This window comes from Opisthocomus hoazin, chromosome 6 (genome assembly GCF_030867145.1).
Source record: "Opisthocomus hoazin isolate bOpiHoa1 chromosome 6, bOpiHoa1.hap1, whole genome shotgun sequence".
Taxonomy (NCBI): Eukaryota; Metazoa; Chordata; class Aves; order Opisthocomiformes; family Opisthocomidae; genus Opisthocomus; species Opisthocomus hoazin.
This window is the reverse complement of record NC_134419.1, coordinates 76,004,953-76,030,378: the sequence shown is the minus strand read 5'-3', so window position 1 is coordinate 76,030,378 and position 25,426 is coordinate 76,004,953. Positions and strand designations below refer to the sequence as shown.

General features: G+C 42.0%; 1 protein-coding gene across 1 annotated transcript; it reads right to left on the bottom strand.

The window, feature by feature from the left end:
• Positions 1 to 741: 741 nt before the first annotated feature.
• Positions 742 to 23,390, bottom strand: GPR26 (G protein-coupled receptor 26). Its single transcript, XM_009934597.2, has 3 exons — positions 22,332 to 23,390; positions 16,285 to 16,398; positions 742 to 8,753 (listed from the first exon to the last, which is right to left on the bottom strand). The coding sequence occupies exons 1-3, from the start codon at positions 22,997 to 22,999 to the stop codon at positions 8,522 to 8,524; spliced, it is 1,014 nt and encodes a 337-aa protein (XP_009932899.1). The 5' UTR covers positions 23,000 to 23,390; the 3' UTR covers positions 742 to 8,521.
• Positions 23,391 to 25,426: the final 2,036 nt, after the last annotated feature.

Here is a 25,426-nt window from a genome sequence, read left to right as displayed (position 1 = left end):
ACAGGGAAAAGACTAGAGATATTGCTGCTGATTTCAATGAGTGCTTATCCACATCTGAGTCTTGAAGTTATGGTGCTGTTATTAAAGCACAGTTAATGATTAAACCCTGTGAATTAGCAGAAGAACACATATGGGGACCAAGAGTTTGGAGTTTACGTAGACAGTAAAAGAATCCTGCTCTGTGAGGACTACCGGCCGTTCCCTCTGCAGGGTGTGCCTCTTGGGGGGTGTTCAGGATGAGTCTGAAACCTCCAGAGACCTTTCTGTGGGAACTCCAGGTGGGCAGGGATGCTCAGTGAGCAGGAAGAGGGAGCCCCACACTACCAGCTCCCCCCAAACCGGTTTCACACCAACTGTGTAACCTGCTCAAGATGTCAAGCAAGAGCTAAATTTAAGTTGGACCATGTGTATTAAGACTAGACCCATGCATTAAGACTAGACATAAGCATTATGTATTAAGGTTCTCCAATTATTTCACTCATGTGGCTCATAACTGCAGTGAAGTAATATTCTATTGCAGTTGACTTTGTAGCTGTTTTCCAAAAATGAGCAGGACTGGTCAGGTCACCTCATCGCAGTGACATCGCAGGCTTGACTTTTGCAACAACAAAGTGAAACAGACTTTTTAAAATGTTAACTTTTATATGAAAAAATAGCTCACACCAAGTCATTTATCATAATCACATTTCATTAATGGTAAATTTAACAAAATCACAATATACATATATAGTATTTATTTATTTATATATGTCACTTTGTACCAGCCATTAACTCTATGTAATAAAAATATATTACAACATCTGATGTGTATTCACAAAGCACAAGCCATTGTAAACAGGATAGACAGCACAGGCCCCATTATTAAAAATTTGAAGTCAGGATGAAAATGTACTTTATTGTATTCTTTTAAACCGTAGGTATCTATGTAACAGAATTTTGTGTATCTGCCTTTACGTGAAAGAATCTGTATCTCTGAAATACCTGATGGGAGACTATTGAAGTTTAGCTTAGCTGGGACCCTGAAGCCCATGTTAACCTATAGCACTCTTGAGCATGTTGTCATTACAACTTGGTCTGTGCATCTGTTTTTCCATGCAATTCAGAAAGGTTTTCATTATATTGCCATTTTTTTCATAAACAAATAGCCCCTGCAATTACATCCCATTGTTATACAAAAAAGTAAAATGTAATAAATTATAAGGGTATATTTATAATAATATAATCAAAACATGCCCTATCTACAGCAGCTATTGTTAATGTTATTCCAGAACTATTTTTCTTTAGACTGGCTAGGTGCTTTTAGGAATAGGAAACCATCTATTTTCATTATTTGCAAAATAAAGTAAAATGTTTAAATACACAGGCCAGACCTTTCACACCTCTCGTATGACTGGTCCTTACTCATCCAAGCAACTCCACTGTCCTTACAGCAAGGATTTGTAAAACCAGCCCATAACATACTTTTTATAAAGCAAATAATCAGCTAATAATCTAATCCAGGGGAAAACCTTTACATCTAATTGTATCTGGAAAGACTGGTAATACATTACATTCCTGCAAGAATTCAGAAGGGAATGATTAGTGACTGCCAAATAAGTGGGATTTTTTTACCCTAAAATGATCCTAAGAAAATAAAAACACTGTGAAAAAAAAAATCCAAGGTTTAGAAAAATGCCCTGTGTATAAGCAAAGGTAAATCAAGGCACCTTTTAGTTATCTATTTCTATTTTCCAAGGCAATCTGTGATAATGATGTTTTAAACGTCTTATTTGGGAAGCCCTATGGTTTCTGTTATAAAAAGACCCATTCTGTACTCTAGCCGATGCAGGTAGCTTTATTTCACTTGAGCGAGGTTGGGCTGGAAGGCAGGGCGTGAAGAACTGGTCCCCAGCCTTATCATGTGTTTGCTGTGTGACTCTAAGGTCACAAAGTATTTTACTGACTTTTTTTTTTTTAATAACAGAAGTCATTCAGTTCATGAGACTTTTTTTTTTTTCTGTCTGTAGCTCATTGAACACATTAGAAAAACAGGAGGAGTAGAAATTATCTGCCCTTGCATAAGGATTTAATGGTTAGAAGACAATGTAAACCACTTTGATATACATCAGGTATTATTTTTTTGTTTTTATTCAAGAACTCAAACTAGTGTAAGTGCAACACGACAAAACGGGACTACCTGTGATGGTCAAAAACAGGAAGCCTACAGCCACCTTTGCCCTCTGAGCCACGTTGCGTTCCCACTAGTATTTCACTGGGATGGACTGGCATTTCATTCAAAAGCACTGGTTCTCTTTTTCCTTGGGAGCTCTTGCTGGATTAAATCCCAGGAGGATGGAAGTTTTCAATTTTTTGCTGTTTGTATGATTTTAAAAAATGTTTTGCTTTAAAGCTTTAATTGTAGAACTACAGTGACTAGAAAACAGTTTCTTATTATTCAGTAATAACTCCAAATACGATTCTTTGCTTAATGCATCTTTGTAGATTATTGATCAACCGCAGACTCTTTCCTTTGGATGGATTAAAACCTTGTGCAATAGTATTTCTTGAACAAAAAAATCATATTTTACGACACAATTAGCACACATGCATGCTGTCATACACCTGATGCATTTGCTTCTCAATACACGCATTTCTGAAGTGCACTTGCAGTCTGTAGGGTTAAACATCTTTCTTATAAATATAGACAGATATGATAAACTATAGCAACCTCTCCAGTTCATTAGATCAGCATTATTTGCTTAAAAACAAACAATCCTAAATACATATTTACATGATACACACCAGGACTACAGGTAAGAAGTGGACATTTTACAAAGGCTGCAGCAGCTCTTTTCTCCGTGTAAACTTCTGTACCCCCCCAACAGGGACAGCTGCCTTTTTGAGCAGGATGGTTTTCATAAAGAAACTTCACCCATTAAAGATTTTTAATGTGCTGAACGCTGAAAGCATAAAAAGAAAATTTAAAAACACAATAGATATAAGGCTGAAATGTTATTGTTCTTAATTATTCAGACTCGGGTAAATTACAAACGTATAATCCCTGACAGCAAACACAGAAGCCTGTACTTAGTCCTAGCTATCCAGGACTGAAGCAAACACAGAGTGACCACAGGATCAGGATCTAACTGAGCTTTCTGTGCTGAATGTGCTGTGCTGAAATATTCATGATTTTTAAGGTCAAGTAACAAAGAGCTGACAGAGGTGTGAAGTTTCTGGCTTTGCTTTTAGGCTTCGATTAATCACAAGAACATTTGATGTGGGAGAAGACAGCTCTGACAGTAGTGAAAATCAAGAAATTTCCAAACAGTTGTTTCAAAGGTATTCACTACACACATAAAAATGTATAGGACAAGATATTCAGAGACCTCAGAGCCTTCTTCATTTTTAAGAAATGAAGATTTAGAATTAAGGATTAATTAATTAAGAAGGATAAGGAAACTACAAAATGGGCATGTAGATCCAGAAAAAAAATTACTTTCTGCAAGCTCGCTAAACCTCCTAGGCTTTAAGAATTAGATTGTCTGCTAAGATTAGGCTCATCCAGGTGTAGGTGGTTTCTGGTCATTCAAACAATGTGAGTAGTTTCCATATAGCCCGTCTGAAAATCATTTGAGTCTTCCCAACCCAACGAGGATCCTCCTATGGAGACTGTGCTGCTCTTGTAGCCTCAGCCCACCGTATGGTAGCTACCAGGCTTTGACAGAAATTTTACCTTTCTCTTTGGGGTAAATGGATGCCTGAGAGATCTGGAGAGCTCTCAGTGTGAAAACAGGTCACTAGGAAAAGCCCACTGCAGCCAGGGCAACACAAATCACTGCAATGGCAGCAAAGCCATTCCCAGACTTCCTGACTCTCAGCCTCCCATTCACATCTATTTCTGCTCCAGTTTTATAACCTGTGAAGCTGTTCTGATGCAACTGTTTGTGAAGTTAACTCTAAGATGTCTTCCCAAAAATTATTTTTTAAAAAGAATTATTTCCAGGAAGACTTTATTGTTGACCGGAAGTGGACTAGGACAATTTCCCAGCACCGTTGCAGAGCAAACAGGTGCATTGGCAAAACTGAGATGTTAACTACAAGAGGCAGTGATGTGCCTCTTTGGGGCTGGATGAGCTGACCTCCAGAGGTTCCTTACAACCTCAGCTGGTCTGTGATCCTGTGACATGCACTGCTACTGCTGCAGCAGTCATCAAGCTTCATAAGGATTTGCCAGGAACATTTTTAATATCTAAATTTTGTATTTGTCAGAATTAAGGGAGGTTAAAAACTCTGATTAAGGGCCACTGATTAGGGTTTGCTGTGGTCTTGTACTCAAAGAGTAAAAACAGGGGTAGAACCTGTTTAGAGAAGAGTCATGTGGTTACCTGACATTGCGGGTGGGCATGTAGGCACATGAGGAACTCACTAAATCCTGTTTACATCTTACAATTTGTAAATATCCTGACAACAGAGCCCTACACGTTCAGAAGACAGATCTATAAAACCTGGGTATAGCCATCTAACAGGGTATGATCCTCAGGTGCATCAACCAACTATTATGTTGGTTTATGTCAGAAGAGGGCCTGATACTAATTATCTATTCAATAAACTCTTATCAGTCTCTCATAGTTTTTGCCAAGTGCAATTACCCAGATCTTCATATTCAAACTGACTCAAAAAGGTAACAGAACACAGGATACTGGTTCACAGTTAGGGTTCTGAGATTACAGAACTAACTGTAAAATGAACAGAGGAAAAAGCTCAGAATCTGCAAAAAGAAGCAGTGGACTAAATTCTCTTCATTGTCTGCCGGTAGTCTGCCTGCCAGATTTACAAGATATGAAGAAAATGTTAATTGAACATGCATGTCCAAAATAGTTATTGCATATGGATCGCAGATACCATCAAACAGAAAACTGCATATTGCCTAAGCAGCTGCACAGTTTTTGCACATGCAGTTCCATATTTTGGGTACACATGGTAGCCATACTTTACAAACTATTTCAAAAACATTTAAATAACAAATGGAAAATTCCCCATGCACACACGCGCATTTGTGTTAGACAAGAGAACAGTTCTGCTTTGTGATCACAGATAATAAAGTATGGTGCATTACATTTACCATCATTATTCTAACTCACTCGAATGAGTGTTGTATAGTATATATAATACTCAGCAGACAGATAGTTACTCATATCTACATTCGTCACTTAGACATACGTTTTAGAATATTTTGCCAGTTGTCTATAAGAATTCAGCTGAATATCTAGCACTTAACGAGCCACAGTATCATATTTCTGGTATCTTATAAAATGTCATCAGGAAATGTTAGGGTGTTACTTTTCTTTTGTATACTGACTCAGTTTGTCAAGCACCAGCATTTACAACTCTCGCTTGCTTCAGATGTTAGAAATATGACAATGTGTCAGAAAGCTGATAGAAGTATGGGGAAATTATATTTATTCTCTGTTATAAGATTAATTCTGTAAGAAAGGCACCGTGAAAGAAAGACAAATTTTTAAACACAGACAAGCGGAGAGATTTATTGCTCATGGTGACACATAAATCAACCAGTGACTGACTGTGATACACAAGCAGAATGAGACAAGTCCAACGCTCTATTTTCCTCTGCCTTTTACTAGCCATCCTAAATCTATAATTTTTTTTATATGAAATTATCTTACTCTATTTGAATCATTGATTTAAATTTTGAAATCCTTCTGGGGCTAAATTTATCGATGCACAAATCTCCCATTGACTTCAGCAGCAGCCCCACGCATAGGTTGACAACAGCTGTGGACTTCAACCATCATCCTGTTGCAACTTACTAAAGTAAAAGTGGTCTTAGTAAAATGTATAAGAATCTGATACAGAGCTTTCTATATTTTTAAACTCACTAATAATCAACTTTCTAATATAATGTATTATGATAAAATCAAGTCATCAAAATGACTTGAATTTCTTAAGAAACAAGTATTGAACTGGGTGTTTTTATCTATTGCACCTGAGAAAATTATGTTAAGCTTAAGTAGTAAAATGATTAAGATGAGGTAGACTATTTAATGTAGCTAAGGGCTAATTTTGAACTGCATGTTGTAAAAACTTACTTAAATTCTGTGACTACATTTATGTGTATGTTTTATTGTAATTTTGTTATTTTTCTAGAACTAAAAAGAAAGTTAAGCTGCAGATTTTTGTTTACATGATAGCTGATGATCTTCGTTATATTAATTCTTCCATTTATTAAGCAGGTGACAAAGCAGGTTTATGGATTAACATGGTTCCTTGCAGCTGTGGCACCACGCCAGAGCAAGGGCTAAGGCAAGGCTCTCCAGACCAAAAACAGATGTTACCCAATGTTCACTGACTTTGGTGTGAAGACCCTCACTGAGTCACCTGTCTGGGCTTTGAACCACCAGTCAGAAACTTCAGCAGTGGACTCTTCTTGCAAGGTATGAAGAAAATTGTAGTTCCCATAATGTCTGTTCTATCAAAGACAGATATTCTTGATGGAGCTTGCAAAATGGAGCACCCTAATGTTTGCAAAATGATTTATATTAATCATTTAGGGAATATAATATTTTAGCTCATTAACCTTTGCTGTCAGGGATTCTGCAGAGCTATAGCCACCAAGGAGTGCCCTCCCTCTTCTTAAGGGACACAAGGAGGTAGTAACTGAAAAGTAATTCCATGCTTTTTATCCCTTGGGGCCTTATTTTCCCAATATGGTCCTGATTTCTGTATTGACAGTGAGAATATGAGCAAGGATAGGTGGTGATATAGCCAGCTATGTCAGCTGTTAAGCTGTTGCTGCACGCATGAAACCTAATTAACTAAGACTATTCAAAATCTGGGCTTGTATTTGCCATTCACCCTCGCAAAAGTAATTGTGTACTTTACAGCTACTGGACAGAAGCTTTCTTGATCAACCCAGCAAAAATGAATTTAGCGTCTGATGTTAACTCACTGTTGTCTTATGGACTTTCATTTGCTGGAGAAAAATGTGTGCAGAGTCAAGGTCAGAATTGGTAGTAAGTCCTTTGCCCGTCAAAGCATAGATATGAAACATTTGAAACCAATAGTTCTTCACCAGTAAATAATTTTAAGAGATTATGAGAACGACACACTTTGTCGATGCAAGTTGGTTTAGAAATTGGTTGTTCCTAAAAATCATCAGAAATGACAGCTGATTAATTATTGCTCTTGATATTCTACAACTTAATTAATAAGAAAACACCTGCAACACTGTCTCATTTCATAGTGTTCTTACTGAATTGAGAGAGAAGTCACTGAAAATTACCCAGACTCTTCATGAGTTACTGGAGGATTGCTTCAGCGTCACGTGTCTACGTGACAGTTATGAAGCCATCTACCAGCTGTAGTTGTATTGCAATGAACTAAATATTATTTACAAAAATTAAGATACTGTGGTGGTGTCTGAGGAAACGTGACAAGTAGGATTATCCTGGTTTTGGAAATTTTACTGGTATTTATGTCTACATTAGCTGCAGGCTGAACTGAATGCACGGTAAATGTTAATAACATTACTACGCCGAGCTACAATCTAGTGCTATAAAGCTCTATACTGAATCCTCCTGAGATCTGCACATTCGCATGTGGATTCAGACTATTGGCTGCCCTTTCATGGTGGGGAGGGGATCTAATATTTTTGCTCCACTTGTTTTGAAAATGGTGTTTTAAAATCAGCTTTGGGCTCATTTTTCCTTCGAAAAACGTATCTGTAGGAAAAAAGCATGATTAATAACACTTCATAAAAAGATTTTTTATTTTTATCTGACCTTTCCATCCTGTCTACCATCTTCACTTTTCTGAAATTTAATGGGGAGAAAACTAATTGCATTCTGTGAAAGTTACTTAGAAAACTTGGAGAAGACATGGGTGACTCCAGCCTGTAGTGTACTTCAAAACTATTTTTCTCTTCATTCAGTTCTACAGGATTGTTCAAGAAATACTCATCAGAAGAGGCTGAAATCTTTTGCGTGCTGTATGAGTATCTAGGTAAAGATTTTTCTATTAAGTTTTTCCTATTGAGAGATTTTCTATACGGGACTTACTCAAACAACTAGGTTTGGCTGGTTTTGTAGAGCCAGGTTGGCAGCTCCATCAGAGGGACCTTCGCATGCAGCCAGTGAAAAACACAGCACAAATCTCCCCGTGCAGCTTTTTAGAACAACGTTATGATGGCGCTGGTTAGCTCCCACTACTTTCACGAGTCCTCCTTCTGAGGACTAGGTTTTTACCCTGTGTGTACATGTAACTGCTGATGGAAATCAATGGGAGATTTGTATTTGCGAAGCCTGCAGGACCACAGATCAACAGCACTCTTTTAAAAGTCAGAGGCAGGAGGTACAGCCTCCCTTAGGTGTTACATGGGCTACTGGAGGGACACGGGCTGGGCTTCAACCTGTCCGTGACTGCCTCCCGAAACCTTGACAGCTGAGGATAGCTACTAGGGATAGGCCAGTTACTTTTGTTTCCCATATATCATTTTACTTGTCTTGAAGGTCCCAGACCAGGCTCCTCATTCGTTCAGCTGCAGTATATTCCGATTGTGCGATTCGCTCGTGAGGGCAGAGGAGTTGATGGAGCTTCTTTTGAGGATCTTGTTTATGATGTCTTTCCATGTCTTCTTGTACTGATGCCGTAGCAAAGAGTACACAAAAGGGTCTGAAACAACTTTGCTGTAAGCTAAGCACTTGGAAATGATTCCCCAGTGGGAATTGATGTTGACCACAGAGGATAGTTCAACAAGTCTGTGGAAAGAGGAACATTGAAAGAGTGAATATTCATGTTAAAAACATGGAGCAATAACACAACTGTAAGCCTATGACACCCTCAAATCCCCAATTTATTCCTGGGCAATTGCAAGCAAACAAAAGACAAAAACCATACTAATGAAAATGTGCATGGTGTATATATCCTTCTATGTTTCTAAGACTGCAGATGTAAACTTGAGGTCTGTTTCCCAAGGATGGGACTACACAGCTCCCATCAGAGCATCTTGACCTCCAAACTTCAAGGCATCCTTGACTCTGGACATTTAGCTGTACATTTACTGAGGCTGGAAGCAGACCTTGCATGTGTTGCCTCCTAAGAGGCTCTCTTGATTATTTGCCACAATAAATGTTGAAGAATTTAGTGCAAAATGGAACAGCTCCAGTGGGATATGAGGCGGTATGCAAAAAAGTCTATTTATTTGTCATTGGAATATGCCTTTAGGAGACTAAAAACTCAGTCCAAGTCTCTGTTGTAGAGCTGGATTTCAAATGCATTTGGCTTTCTCAGGCCATCAAGATACTTGATAAGTGGACACCTCTCTCTCTAGAGTACTGTAACCTAGTCCTATTTTTTCTCTAGCGAACACTCTGTTCGGGTTTGTAAATACTCTGAGGCAAGCAGGTCAATACTTCACAGAAAGTCTACTGCTCATTAAAAATATCATGCAGCATCTACTCATAAAATAATTTCCTACATAACCTATCCTCAACCATTATACTTTTAGTCTCTGTGCCAAAACTTCTCCTTACGGACAATGTACATTACTTTCTCTGATTACCCTGGGGTTTTTCATCCTAAGGAGGTCTCTTGTTGGAAAGTAAAGTTTCTCACTCGATATTGCAGTTCAGTTTTCTTCTTCATTTAGAGCTTTTGTTGTGTGTATTTTTCCACTAGTGTGTGTCATAACATCATGTTTCTGGCAGCTGAAGTTCATCACAGGATTAATATAACTCTAAAGAGAATGAAAGGAGTATAATCTCCCCAGGTATTTTACCTGTTGACTTTCACACTTATTGTCACCACTGAATCCATCACGCCCAGCAAATTTAACCACAAATGTTACCAAAAATTATTTCTTCATAGCCTAATATAATTTTCTAAGTATTGATGCAAAAGCATACTTTGAGCACTGAAGTGTCAAACTGGGACCCAAAGTGTCATTGCTTGGTCTCATGGGAGTCCTATTCCCCTATCATTAGCCATCTAACAATCCAACAGCTAGTCTAACCTCACTGTTGTAGGTCCCCTCTGGAGTATCTGAGAAACCACCTCACTGATGCTGTCAAGCTTTCTTAACCAGTCCAGCTCCAAGAGAGAGTTTGATGCCTTTAAACAATTTTTCTGAGTCTTAGGAGCAGCACACAAGGAAGGAAAGCTCATCATTGAGAGATGGCATAATATATCCTGGATTTTAAAACTGCGCACTTTAAAGGCCAAACACATCTATTTGCAACAAATTTGTCAAGGCAAAGCTTTTCACTCATTAGGGGAGGGAGGGAGAGAGGGAAGAGCTTATATACTCCTCATAACTACACTAGCACAGAGAGTTCACTTTGTACTGAGACAGACTATTTTTGACAGTGAATTATTGATAACTCCACAAGATTTTCTTTCGCCATGTCTCTGAGCAACACTGAAGGGCAGCTCTGTTCAATATGTCTCTGCAGCTGTTGAGAAATTATTGATTTTTCTAGAGGAGGAGCCGTCACGTATGCTGCTGGAGAGCTCAACTATACAATGGAAAATAAGATCTTTGCTGAAACTGTCTTTAGCAGCAGGTACTCTTAAACCTGCCTGGAAAATACTTCAATTGCTAATGTATCTTCAGACAAAGCACCATGTCCAAGGAGCTTTCTGAAGCATGGTTCCTGCAGCAGCAATGACAATAGTGTTGGTACTTCAAGCAGTTTAGAGATGCGGATTTTTTTTTCCTCAGTCATTTTATTCTCATTCCATAAACTTTCACTAGACTGTGTTGTTTAAAATAGTGCTGGCAGATGGCGTGGTCCAGCCATTTGAGCACAAAAATGGGACTAAAGAGCCTTAAGTTGTTACCCCACTGACTATGAACTTCTGTTTCTCTCTCCGTTCTGGCTTGCCTAGACTGCAAACTCCATGGCAAAAGCGCTGTTTCTCCCTAGATACGCCTGCTGGTCTTAGCACCATGGGTCTGCAGCCACTGCTGGGGCTTTAGCCACTGTCACAGCATTGATAATTCTAATCATGAGAATAGCTTTGTGTACTTTGTGCTAGAAATTCGATCACTTTGTGTATCACTGCCATCAGAAGGGAGGTGCACCTGTACAATGATGCTTTTAGGGGTGATGGTGATAGCCAGAACACTCTTTGGACTCACAGATGTGTGTGACTTTTGAGGTGACCATGCTATGTTACATGAAAACGCTTGGGAATTGCTCTTACATCTCCACTGGTGCTGCTTGGCTCAGCTGATCACTATGGGCAACTTTGAGATATCAAAAAACTGCCATCTGTCCCATTCGTTGCTCCTTTCATCTCAACTAAACAAAGATTTTTCTTTCGACCTCTCCATGTTTGATATCTTTCTCACAAAGTAGCACCGAAACTCAGACATAATCATCATCTCCTCAAACTGCTGGGGGGCTCATCTGGTGTATTCTCTCTTGATTAATAAAATGTAACTTATGACACCCACGTTAATATGCCCTAAAATGAGAGTTGACTATTTGGAAATTAGTCATCTACTGAGTCATATTTACTTTGTGATCTACCATGAGCCATCCTTCTTGTTATTCTCCACTTCATATATTTGATGCCTGCTTTGCATTTTGAATTTCATCATGTTGAATTTCATCTGATTGATTTACTTTTACTGAACGCTTTACAGATGTGAATCTGATTACATTTAATTAAATTCAGTGGATGCCTTGAATGACCAAAATATGACAAATTTGTCTGAGTGTCAATCAGTTCTGCAAGATGTTCACAATCTCCATTTAACGCGTGTCAAATAGACACGTCAGGGCTGCAAGCCTAGACTTGCTAATTTTACCTTCATTGACTGATCAACTAAAAAGCCTACACTTTTACCAGCAGATTTTTAAATACTTTCTTTGATTGTGTTCCTTAAGTGTTCTTGATATTTACACATTTTGCAATTCTTGTCTATTATTTTTATACTAAATTACATTTGCAGGTATCGAGCAGCAAACACAGAAATGCAGACAAACCCTAACCTATGCAATTCTATTTCATGTACAAACAATTAGATGTCAGTCTTTCAAGGCATATCACATACTTTATTGCCTTTGAAAGAGGGGTTTGTTTCTCATTTATGAGGGGAATTTTAAGGATAACTTCAATTTTCATGAAATGTTTCAGGCAAAAAAAGAAGACTTTTTTGGTGAAGGAGCATTAATATTTCAGTACTACCTGTAAATTAAATTCCACAGTGTCAGCTAAATAATTGCCTATCTTGCTTTCACAAGCCACTCTTCTACTCTCTGGTCTTCAATAACTTTTTGTTTCAAAGCTAAAAGCTGTTCTGCTGTGATACCTTGTTAATATTTTAGAAACTTCTAATTCTGTAGAGTGTGTCATGTCATGTGGCTGTCCAACTGTTTTATTTCACTTTCAGTGAACAAATGAGAATGCTGTGTTGAAGATTAAGACCTTGATCTCTTCTGCAGATAACACACATTGAAAAGCCTTTATATGCATGTGCAGTTAATCACTACAATATAATACCTTACTGAACATGTATACATCCAGCTGGGAGGCTACGACCACGGCAACATATCTGTTGTGCATTGCTGAAACCCAAGAACTTAATGGAGTAGTGGAGAAAAATCTGAATAGACCGGAGTCTCAAACAAGTTAAAATGTCTTCTTGTTCGGGAATGAAACAAAGCTGTCACTGCATTTTGGAGCTGGTAGATGATGAAGGTCTCACAAGAAGAAATTCAGCCTTTTCCCCAGGAATTTGGATCATCTTTTTAAGCTTGCATTCCTAACATTTCACTTTATGTCTAGTTGTGACTTTTCTTTTTCCTGTACAAGTCCTGTAGTATCAGAATTAAATCCAAATTGTTTCTTGTGTGTTAATGGTATGAATAAGCTGACCATGAGTTTTATCTTGATGTTTATTTATTTTTTTTTTTTTTTCACTTTATTGCTTGGTAGACTGAATCTTTTCTGGGCTGCCTTGCTAGTGAAAAAGCCCTATTTTTGTCATCGCTTCTTGATACAGAAATGACATTGCAGAGATTGTTATCTGATCTACCATTAGCCAGTTTTTCCTCTTAACTGGTGCATATAATACAACCAGCCAGGTTCTGTAAGGAAGCAGGATTGCTTTTGGACCTGTTGTAGGTAATCTTGCAAATCTATTGTAGTGAATCTTGCAATGCATCTCTTTTAGCCATTGCTGTTCCCCAGGGCTGCAGGAACCACCTGTCAGCACAGAGATGTGAGCACAGCAAGGCGTCACAGAGCTAGGAGGACAGCGAGCAGCACTGTCCAGCTTGTACCAAAAGGTTTTTCTATCCAGGAGGAAAATATCTCCACCTCACATCAGCTGAGGTTTTTGACAAAGACTAGAAGGCCACTTTCTTTGATTACATCAACCTAAGGTTGCACAGGAAAATCATGCATTTGTATTCACAGACAGGCAAAAACATAACTTCCAGAGGAATTCTGAACTTGCTCGTCTGCTGCGCAGGATTCTCATGCAGAGGGTCAGCAACCAGCTGAAAACCATGGTTTGTTTACCCCCTGTCCCCCAGAGAGGATACAATTGAATTTTAATGCTGCTTCTGCCTGTTCCACCACCCTCCTCTGTAACCCGAGGGCTTGGGGCTATGAGCTTCTTTTTGATATTACTTTGAGATTTTTAATTTAAGGCCAATTTCCTCATGCATTGACAGCATTTATTAACTTACATGAGCAAAGTTCTGTATTTCAGTATGAAATGCACAGAGTTGGAAATTAATATCAGAAATTGGTATGACTTATTTTAATTTTTCTTATGAAAAATATGCTTGGAGAAAAAAGGTTTTGAACAATGTTATTTAATTGCATAACAATAAATATAGCAAAAGAAGAGATATGTATTAATAGAATTTTTACAAACCAAGAAACAAGCTATGCCTGGAAATCAATAATACAGGGTAATACATCTGTCGTACTGGTACAGTGGAAACAAATCAAGAAGAATCAGATTCTACTGACATAACACATAAGGTCAGCTACTGAACTAATTAGAAAGATGTTTTTTTTATAGAAGAGGTGCCTAATCTGATTTTTAGCTTAATGTAATATGAAAATCTCTGGTTTACCCAGAGGAGGGTTTGTCTGGCTGGGGTTATAAGCACAACTCCTTCATTGGTTTGTGCAATTGCTAGAGACAACTATTTGTTTTTAATGTGGAAGCAGAAAGACATTGTAGTAAAGCCTTGTGATTTGCTCTTTTCAGGCCTCAATTCATCAAGTACTTAAAATCATGTTTAATTTAAGCATCTTGCTGATTGGAACTGGCTGTCCAAATGAGAGGCAGAGCCATAGACTTCATCAGCTATTCTCTGTTCACTGCCTTGAAAAGTGATTGATTGCCTGTATCTTGTGAATGCAAAACACTGGACATAGTCCAGAAAATAATGCTTGCTTACATAATTAAGCTCCTAATCCCCTTGATTTCAACATCCTCAGCCATATGTGTGTGGCAGAGGGAAGCACAGTAATGCACACCTTCTAATGCCCATCCATGCGGTGCAGAGGCCAGCCAAGGTCTCGAGGGGGATTCCAGCAGCTGAAGTGGGAATTGCCCGCAGACCGTTGTGCAGCGATCCCCCTAGACGTGTCAGAACTGAAATGGCCAGGAAAGGAATAGCCTTTACCCCACCTGGCAATCCTGGCTAGTGCCCAACCCTTCAAGCATTCTTCATGTGTTCAAGATACTACTTCTTGACTCTTCTCACAGTCGTTCTCTGTGGCAAAGCTATTAGTCCTCAACAGACTGAAGACTCAGCGGAACATTTAAGTGATCCTTGTACGGACTAAAGGGAGGAGGAACAGGATTTTTCGAACCCCTCTGCTGTATCTTAAGGCTCCTGGGACACGTATCAGGACTCCACAGAGTTAAGAGGTGGGGAAGTGGTGCCTGAATGCTGGGCTGAGATGCCTGCAGAGGAGCACAAAAATACTTCTGACAGTCCTGGTTAGAGCAGTCGGCATCACCCAGGACAGAGCCGCCAGCGATTCTGTGACTGCAACAATTTTCATTAAGTTCAGAGACACAACATAATGTAACCATTTGTAATGAGACAAATAGTCAAATATAGCCTGAGAACTATGGCTGAATGCTGATAATTATAAATCCTTTCCTACCCTCTTAGAGTGTGTGGCATGGAGTGTCTTCTTGTGACTACCAACTGAAAGTGAAGGTAAATATAGTAACACTGTTACAAAGGTATTTGCAACATTGTTACAAACAAGCAACAGGAGCCAATTGACTATAATCCTGAACAGAAAATCGATGTGACATGCAGGTTTCCTTTTTTACCAAGAGACTACAAGACCTTCTCGTGAATTGTTTTGTTAGAAATAGAAATTCAGGATATTGTACTGAACTGGAAAAACTTGGGGGTTGGCTACATGCCCACTAACGCTGAGTCTTAATTCAGCTGTTTCAGTGACTTTTTTATGATGGATCTGAGTGTGACTGAAGCCGGTCCCCAGTAATGTCTATTGAAGTGTATTGGAATAGGTGAGACTTTTAAAATATTTTTTTCTTTCTCTGTTCTGCTTAGCAACATTTCAGTTTTTCCAGAGTCTTTTAATAAGGAATGCAGGTTGTAAATTTCCTTCAACAACTAGATAACACTTCTGGATATACTCACTTTCCAATACTTTATGTTTCATAGGAGTAATTTTATGTTTCCCACAGGAGCCATTTCCAAAGATAAGGCAGTAGATAGATAAGGACCTCTGACCACAAATCACAAGATTTTTTTAGGTATGAGCCAGAATGGCTTTGGTATTTGATGTTTATGACTAATCAAGTCTATCCAGTCAGACAAAATTATATTTGTGAACCAGGTTCTCACCTCAGTTGGATCTTGTTCGACCAGATTTTTATAGTCTGACTTACTCGAACAACCGTCTTCCCCTGCAGATCAGCCCCTGAACCAGGGAGGCAATCTGAGGCGTAGGTGACTACTTGACCTGAAAAAAGTCTGCAAAATCCCATGGACTGACTTCCTAAACCACTCCTATGAGACCAACGTATCGACCGGGCTGACTGAACAGACTATGGCCCACAGTCTGCATCAGGATTGTATCAAATAAGTGCTGTGACATTTTATACGGTTTTGTTAGCTCAGTAAATGTAATGTCTGTCATCATAGGAGTTGAAACGCTGCAGAAAATTTTCACAGGAGACTTGAGCCATTTTCTGGTTCAGCGTGCCCTACTTCTCTGAGCTAAGAGTGCTTCTCAGTAGTCTTTTCCAGTGTGTAGATTCACACTTACCTTGTAATTACATAAGGTGCAAAACAAAGTATAAAAGTACCAATAAAGGTACTTATTTTCTTTGTTGCTCGCTGCCTCCGTCTCTTCTGTTCTTCTAGACAACGCTCTCTCACGCTGTGTGACATTCAACACAAACAAGAACATGAATCAGAATATCAGGTAGTAGATTTTAATGGCTTTACCTATGATGAAAATCAGTCTTTCCAGTAAGAGTTGTATTCACACAAGCCAATACCAGGTGCACTGCATTTATATGGGACAATACAAGTATTAATGCATTGTATGATCATCTTACCCTCCAAAACCAATTACTGAGAAATATTTATATGCACACACTCCAATTATATTGATTTATATATGGTGATATTGGTGGATTTCAGCCTTGAATTCAGTTACAGCTCCTTTTTGAATTACTGTATTTGCAGGCCAGGGTTTGCCTCATGATATTGAGAGTTTTGGAAAATATCCAGAGGGGGGTAGGCAGCATGCTGCTTCCCTAGAAACAGCAATTCCAACACCACTATCTTAAACAGGAAAAACTTCCCAGCAAGATAAGCAATAAAACACAGTAACATCACGACAGGAAAAAACCTGCTCCAAACATCCAGCCCAACGTTGGAGCAATCACTGTATCCCATAGCTGTGCAACGTGGGGCCATCAATCTTTCAGCAGCCTGCGCAGCTCTGCACAGCCACCGTGCTGAATGCTCTGCAAAGCTGGGAATTATACAAATATACAAATATACAAACCCACAGTGTGGTGACGGTCTGACCCCCCGCCTCAAACCAGCCTTGTTCCTGACTAAACAGATACAAATTAGTCACACTCTGGGCCTTTTCCTACCTGTGGTATTTTAGGGCAAGACTTCTCCTTTGGGTTTCCTGGTGGTGGTCTCACGAGGCCACCAGAGAGCTCCGGAGACTCTTGATGTGCCAGCAAGGTGATGGGAGCACAGGGCTGAGACCATCCTTCCACTGCAGGAAAACCCCTTTGAAATCAGCACATTTGTTTGCCAAGAGAGTGATAATATGAAAACACATCCTCATTCTCCAGGGAGATTTTATAGCAGTCTTTCAGTACCTAAAGGGGGCTTATAAGAAAGATGGGTACAAACTTTTTAGCAGGGCCTGTTGCGCTAGGACAAGGGCTAGTGGTTTTAAACTAAAAGAGGGTAGATTTAGACTGGATACAAGGAAGACATTTTTTACATTGAGGGTGGTGAAACCCTGGCACAGGCTGCCCAGTGAGGTGGTCGATGCCCCATCCCTGGGAACTTTCAAGGTCAAGTTGGAAGGGGCTTTGAGCAACCTGGTTGATGTCCCTGCTCATTGCAGGGGGGGGTGGCTAGATGGCCTTTAAGGTCTCTTCCAACCCAAACTATTATGTGATTCTATGATTCTATACCCTCTTGTGTAACTTGTGTGCTGGCTGTGCATTTTGAGGGAAGTGGGTGAGTTACTGTCTTCTCCAAGGAGGTAGGTTCGATGGGCAGCACTACTTGCCTCTCCTGGAGCCCCAGGGCCATCTGCACCTGATCTAGTCCCTTTGGGAAAGAGCAAAACCAAAGCCAGAGTGTACTCCTGAAATCCCTCTCTACGGACATAGCAGCACTGCTACGTGATGAGTCGTTGCACAGGTCTCATGGTAAAGCAATCTCATGGTTTGGGCAAACAGAATGGTCTGGACCATGTGCTGCATTTTTTAAATGCTCAGAATTGGTATCCCTCTGTTTTTCTCATAAATTTGTAATTGATGACTCCCTGTCAGGTTCCACACTCACATATGTTAATACCTGCAAGGTTTCTGGCCATACCCTTAAATTGTTTGCTGTACCTGCAAATGTTTGATCATCTTCTAAATACATGCTATGGCCTGAGGATGTCAGTGTGCTTTGGTGATCTCTGTGGCAGTGACTTCTTGCATCACCTTTTGGTTGTGTTAAAGAAAATGTGTTTCCTTTGATCAGTTTTATATATGATCTTGCACTGCCAGTCCCTAGAGCAGTCACCATGATGGCAAAATGAACAAAATACAGGAGGAAAAGGTTTTCTGCTTGAAACAACAAATCACCTGTCTCTTAAAGCATATGCCTAAGTAGAATGAAAACACATCTAAGTGTTAAATGTTCTATGTCTGAGTTATTTGCAGTGAGAAATGACAGCTGAGAAGGAAAAAAACCCTCACCTTTTCAACGGGACCTATGACGTGCTTGCAGTTCTGTGGGAGCTGGAGAACTTGGAGTATTTTTAGGTGCAGACAGATGATCTTAGAGGTTCGACAGCTTCACTTAAGACCTGTCTTATCACATTCATAGTATCCCAGGCACATGGCATTATAAGAAAGGAAACCTCCAAAGTAGGTTCAGTTAGGGTGTTGTTAGGGTGTAGAGAATGGTGTATTTTTTGTCTCTAACAGTTTCCCCAGTTATATTTTTTCCCTACTGGCATATACAAAGCTATCTGACTCCTGGAGCTCACACATGACCTGGGAAGTCCTGACAGACTTCAACCAATTTCTTTTTTTCTGCCTTTCCAGATGTGGCTAATAAATACCACATCACAGAGGAAGGTATTTTATCTCGTACCTTCATATGGACAATGTACACAGAGGGTATTTTGCTTTTGCACATAGTCTAAAGCACTAAGATAAGAAGATATGTGCAAGTTCCAGTAGTGACACTAGTAATAGAACTGGATTATTGACTAAACTTTCATTTAAGGATTATAACATCCCGGAAAATGTGAGATATATCCTTTTGAAGGTTTGGTATTTTAGACAAAGTTTATGAGATACTGGACCTTAAGATCTGTAAAGCTGAATACGCCAAAAAGATAGTAGAGATAATTTGGGTGAAGAAATACATGGGTTAAGCACTTAAGTGAAGTCTTGCTCAAACATTTCCTAATACCTAAGATATCTTGGTCTTAAGAACAAAGTCAAGGAAAAACAGTATCCAACAAAAAGACATAAGCTAACCTAAAAGGACGTGTGCCCCAAACATTCACAAGAATTTGTGTGGTATTTAGAGGTTTCCTTTGTACTCTTCTGGAATGATCTTCAGAAGATCACTCGTGTCTTTCCAAGTCACAGGTAATAAAGCCATCTGTCATAACGCCTCTCGCTAGACCCCCTTGCGGGTGGATTCTGAGTCATAGGAAGCAGAAAATTGTCCATGCACATTTCTCAGTGTTGAAACAAGACCGAAAAAAACCCCAGAGAAGTCAGAGTAGTCTAAGGTGGGATTACAAACTTGGTTCTCTCATGTGCCTTCTCCCAGCATCCATGTCTATGCTGTCAGGTACTACAGTAAACACTGAAATTGCCTGGCATGTGTCTCTATATGTATAATTCAAATGATGCTTTTGTTATGTCAGAGCTTTCTGAACATCACTGACTGCTCCAGGAGACCCGCAGCCTTTGCGTAGCTCTCAGAGTAGGGGAGGCAATCCGAGGTCTGACCCTTTCCGCTGCAGTAGCTGTCACCAGGTAAGGCAGCAGCACCACAGGCCAAATCAGCCACCATTTCTGGTGGCTAAACCTCTCCATTCTTCAGGATAGGTATTAGAATAATCTGATGCAAGAGATATTGGTCAGTAATATAAGTTACTTGCAGCAAAGTGCCTGTATGGATCTGTCTTCCTCTGAAGAAAGAAGGTAACGTTCCTACAACCCCATTGAACCCACCCCTCAGTGAGACAATTACCAAATGCAGGAACACCCTCAAATTAACCTAGACCAGAAAATATGCGGGGAGAGGAGAAATACTGTTCAGATTATTGCCCTTTTTCTAAACTTTGCTGTGCAGTCCAGGCATACTTGAAGCGTTAGGCATCACGATTGCTATTTGATAGAGCCCCAGCAGGTCAGTAGCACTGCCCTGGGAGTAACCACCACATCTCATAGTGCGTGCAGGAACTAAGGCGAGTTGAGGCACAGTTTAGCAACCAGACAGCACGTAGGGCAGGAGGGTGTTTTTTCCTCTGTGTGACTTGGGGAATAAGGGAAGATTTATACATGTGTTTCTCAAGAACAGTAACGGGACTTGCCTGAAGTTCCGCTCCACATTCTTGGTCAAGAGACAGATCAAGCAGCTTAACTGGAGAATTTTGAGCAAATGTTTCTGTTCCTCTAACAGTGTGCCGTCCTGCCCTGATCCTTTCAGACTTCTTTGCCTTAGGCTTAGGAATACCCAAGATATGACCTTTTTTTGAGGACAGCCACTTGTGGTTTCAGTCTTGCAGCTCTGCTCTAGGCTGGCTGCAGTGGAAGGAGCTGGTGTTTGCCTCCAGCTTACAGAGCAAAGGACAGCAAGGAGGGTTAAGTGGGATGTCTGACATGGGACTGCCCTCTTCTACTGCTCTCGGCTTTCCTCTCTTCCAGGCACACTTCCTCCCCATATCAGACACCTCCCTGCGCTGCCAGCTGCCAGCATTTTTCTGAAAGACATTTCCCTTCAGGCTCTGACAGAGAATGTCTGAGCCTTAAAATCCAGTTTCTGACTGTCTCCCAAGCAGCTCACACGTCTGTCGCAGCCACTCTGTCACCCTATCTAGCCAAAGCATTTTCTCCCTTTTTTCCAGGCAAATACATCAGATTCCTCCCTTTCCAGTCACCCACTCCAGCCACACTAAACCCTAAGCCAGACTAGTTCCTCTGAGCAAACCAGGCTGATTTCTTCCCACACTGTAACCAGTGCCTTCCTTTTTCCCCTTTATGGAGCTCACTCGTTGACTCTGCCACCCCATCCCAGTCCTAACTGGCTCTTCGCCCCATCCACCCCAGCTCATCAGAGCCTCTCAGCCTTCAGCCAGGACTCATCAACCCCTCAGACACCCTGTCCCTCTCCATCCTGCCTCAGCTGTGCAGGTTCATTTCTCAAATCCCCGTTTCTCCAGCAGATCACTCTGGCGTGTCCTGCTGCTCCCTTCTCACCAGCCTGGTCCCACGTCCTTCCAGCTGTGCCTGCTGTGGTCCTCTCCGTCTCCTCCTCTCCGCTTCTCGTGGCCAGAGCCACCACAGACTCCCAGCACACACTGATTTCCCCTCCCCGTGCACCGGGCACCTTCCCCAGCTCCTTGCCAGGATCGCTGCCTGCCCAGGATCACCCTTGGGCTTCTCTCCAGCAAGGCTTTCTCTCCTTCAGCTTCACTGCTATGCTCTACTTACCAACCCAGGGAAAACAGTCTCTCCCACTCTCCCTCCTCCAGCTAAATCTGCATCCCTTCCAGATCCAGACTTAGCCTATTCACGTAAGATTTATAGTTTGTGCATAATCCCTGACATGACTCTTTTTGCACAGCATCCCAGCACACATTCAGACCCGTTCGGCATTTGCCTTCAAGCCCATTACCCTCCCAGCCCCCAGAGACTTTTCTCCTTCTGTGTCTAGATGTAAGGGGCTTGCTTAAAGACTCTCATTTGAAATGAAATTTATACATCCCTTGCTTGTCATATTAACATATAGCTACAGAAGTCTCTCTCACTTGGATTTAAGTATAGGCATTCAAGTGTCTGCATTTTGCAGACGTTATTGCCTTACAATTCTGCCTTCAGGAAAGAGAAAGTTACAGAGAGCACAGCAATAGGAAGACCACCGGGCGAAGGAGCAGCACGCTGCACCCAGCTTCCCTCATGAACTCGGGGACATGTGCAGCCTCAGCCTGCTCCCTCTCAGGGATCCAGCAACGTTTTGGGCTGACAGTGGCAAAAAATGCAAGTCTGTGGACCACTAAGTCCACCTTTGGAAACAAAGAGCAGTGATCTGATCACTATCTCGCAGGGAAGTGCATGCTCAGCCAAAACTGCCTGTTTCTTTGCTCTCCCTCCCAACACAAGCCCGTCAGCATAACAAAGAGTAAAAAGAAAAAAATAAGCACAAGTGAAAAGAACCATGCAGAATAAAAACTGGCAAGAAGGATTCTTGTTTTCTCCCCCTCCCCATCCCCTGCTGTGACACAGAACAGACCGTATTTAACATAACACTGAACCCCGTCCTCTCTTCCTCTGCGGTGAATATTCTCGCTGGCTGAACGCACAGGCACCTTACCTGGGGTGGATGTCCACAAGCAGCACCAGGGTCTGCATAGTGATCACGTCAATCCGCTTACAGTGAAACCGTGCCACCTTCAGCACTTTTAGATATGTGAAACACAGGACTATAAGGGAGAGGAGGAAGCTGAGGGTGTGAAAGACCCCAGTGAAAATCACAAACTGTGTCCTATCCTCTGGTCTCTTGTTGTACAGGGTGCAGGAGGCATAGAGGTGATGGAAACCCACCCAGGAGAGAGAAGCTGCCACTATCGGGAACGACACCGAGTGTAACCACGTGTAGCTCAGTATGAGAGCAGCATCTCTGTACCTCATTTTGGAGTGATAACTTAGAGGGAAGACCACAGCAATCCACCTGTCAATGCTCAAAGCTGCCATGCTCAACATGGAGTTCGTGGTGAGAAAAGTCTCCAGGAAGCCCACAATGTGGCAGATCTGATCTCCTCCTGGTTGACTCTTGTAAATGATCCCAGCCAAGGTCAGGGGCATGTTCGAAACAGTCATCAACAAGTTGCAGAAGGTGAGGTTGAGGATGAACAATCCCGGGACCTGCTTGCGGATGTCGGCGCTGTACAGGAAGCACAGCAGCACCAGCACGTTGGCCAGCAGGGCCACGAGCATCAGCACCACCACCACGAAAGCCAGGATCACCTCCCAGATGCTCATGGTGCGTCCAGTCACAGGAGGGACATCTCCGAAACTGCGCCGCGCCGGCACCCGGGGAACATGGTGCGAGGCGCGCTCACCTCGCCCTCCTCCCCAGCCTGCTCGCACTCTTGCATGCCCTCCGTATTTTTAGAAGAGCTGCAGTTTTTTTCTCCAACCTCCCCCTCCTCGCTGCTCCTTTCCACGTCAACGCTTTCCGAGACGTGCACAAAAGCACTGGGAATGCCCATCAAACTGCGAGGAGGGCTTAAAAAATATCAGCAGGACTGAACCACTGTCTCCATTCGGTCCTTTCGAAGGAGAGCAGGTTATTCTGAGAAACTGCTCTCCCGAGATCCCTAATTATCAGCCCAAAGCTTGCAAGCAATTCACGGAATGAATTGTGCTCTCTTTCTCTCTTGCTTTCTCTCTCTCTCTCTCTCTCTCTCTCTCTCGCTCTCTCTTGCTCTTTCTCTCCCCTCCCCTCTCCTCCAACCCTCACTCCCTTCCAGGCTGAATGTAACCTGCTTTTTATGATCACAGATAAAAACCCCATTAATGGATTAAAGCATGCACACTGCTGGTGATTCGCAAACGTGATTATGTCATCCCCACTCCACAACCCCTCCCCTTCGCCTTGCGGTTGTGACTAGGCTTTCCTCAAGAGAAATCCCATGCTTTCATTTAATTGATTTAGCCATTAATTTGCAAACAGTCATGTAACAGAATTCCTGCACTCCCCTGTGTTTCCTGCATTTTGGTGCACCACTTCCACTGTTGCTGCTTGGTCTCAGCCAGGGCAGGGGCTTTCATTTCTCTTTATTAGCTGTGCTCAAAAAGATGGGGAAAAATGCACGTATTCTGCTACTTCTCTGGAGCTGTCATTAAGCTACCGGAATGGTTTTACTGCTCTAGTTCAGCACTTTGCAGTCCTGTGTCTCTAAGCACCATGCGTAGGAGGAAAATGACTGCTTCCCCTCCTCCTTTAAAAGCAGGGAAACTGAAGCCCCAAATGCCTCTGTAACATGCTCAAGGTCACAAAGCAGGTGAGTGGCAGAGACAGAAACGCACTGCCAGTCTCGCTATTCAGTCCGTCTTTCTCTCCTCTAACAGCCTTTGCTTCTTCCTAATCAAAGCCTCCCTCCCTGGGAGGGTGAGCACCCTCTGAGATCAAAACCAAGAAGCAGCTTGGCAAAGGAAATGGGACTGAGTCTGTATTGCGCAGAATTAGGTGTTAAAATGAAGTTTGTTTTAAAGGACAGAGTGGGAACTGTTTTCTGATTGCCTTTCCTGTCTCTTTAACACAGTTCTAGCTGGGAATGCTGAGCGTTTGTCTGGACACCTTCCTCATCAAGGCAGCCAAGCCTTCATCCCTGCACAAGGAGCAGGCAAAAGCTACCCTGCAGCACAGTTATTGTGGCTTAGTGAGTGCCTCTGCACGTGTGCGAGAGCGAGATGCTCGGGCGGATTTTTCCTCCGTGCCCACAGCCCTCGCCAGCGCCGTGCACGCTCGGTGCACAGCAGCCGTTCGTCGCAGACACTCGGGCTCATCTGCTCAGTGTCAGAGCTGTGCATGCTGTAGGAAGACCCCTTCTCTCCTGCTTTTGTTTTCTCAGACCAGGCTTTACAAGGCTAACAGCAATGGGATTCACTTTGTAAGTCAGCCAACTGCCATCAAAGATGGCTGGGACTCTCGGGGGCTGTTCAGCTGGGCACCCAGGTCCCCCACGCACACTCCACAGAGCACAAGAGGTGCAGAGCCCAGGTCTGAGGAGCGGTGCAGAGCCCAGGTCTGCCTGTGAGCTCAGTCAGCTCCCTGCCTCCAGAGCACAGGTACATGTCTTCACGCTGTGCGAATGCGGGGCAGGACTTCAGTGTCTGGTCTTTTCCTGAGGCAGTGATCCAAAGCCACATGAGAAAACCCTAAAGGCGATCTCTTCTCTAAACAAGAGGGGCCTTTACCCTCTTAGGAGAGGTAGGCTAAGGAGATGAGAAAGAAGATGCAGATCTTGCTGCTGCTGCACAGCACCAGAACCTCGTCAGTTTTCTTTCTTGGGTGGGAAACAAAAGCCCTGGCTGAGAAAGGTGTCCTAGCACCAATGTCCTGAGGTGGGTGTCCATTTTGGAGTAACTGCCATGACACCAGCTTAAAGCTTAGCAAGCAAAGACAGCTGCAGGCCCCCGGGAAGAAGCCGTGTGACTTGGAGGGGCACTAAGAAGAAAAACTGGGAAGTTTCTAATGACACAGCAGTACTTTCTGGGACAAAACAGGGAAAAAGGAAGGGGAGAAACGACCCAATGCACCAGTACAGACTTGGGGCAGACCTGCTGAAGAGCAGCTCTGCGGAGAGGGACCTGGGTGTGCTGGGGGATGACAAGATGACCATGAGCCAGCAGTGTGCCCTGGTTGCCAAGAAAGCCAATGGCATCCTGGGGTGCATCAAGAAG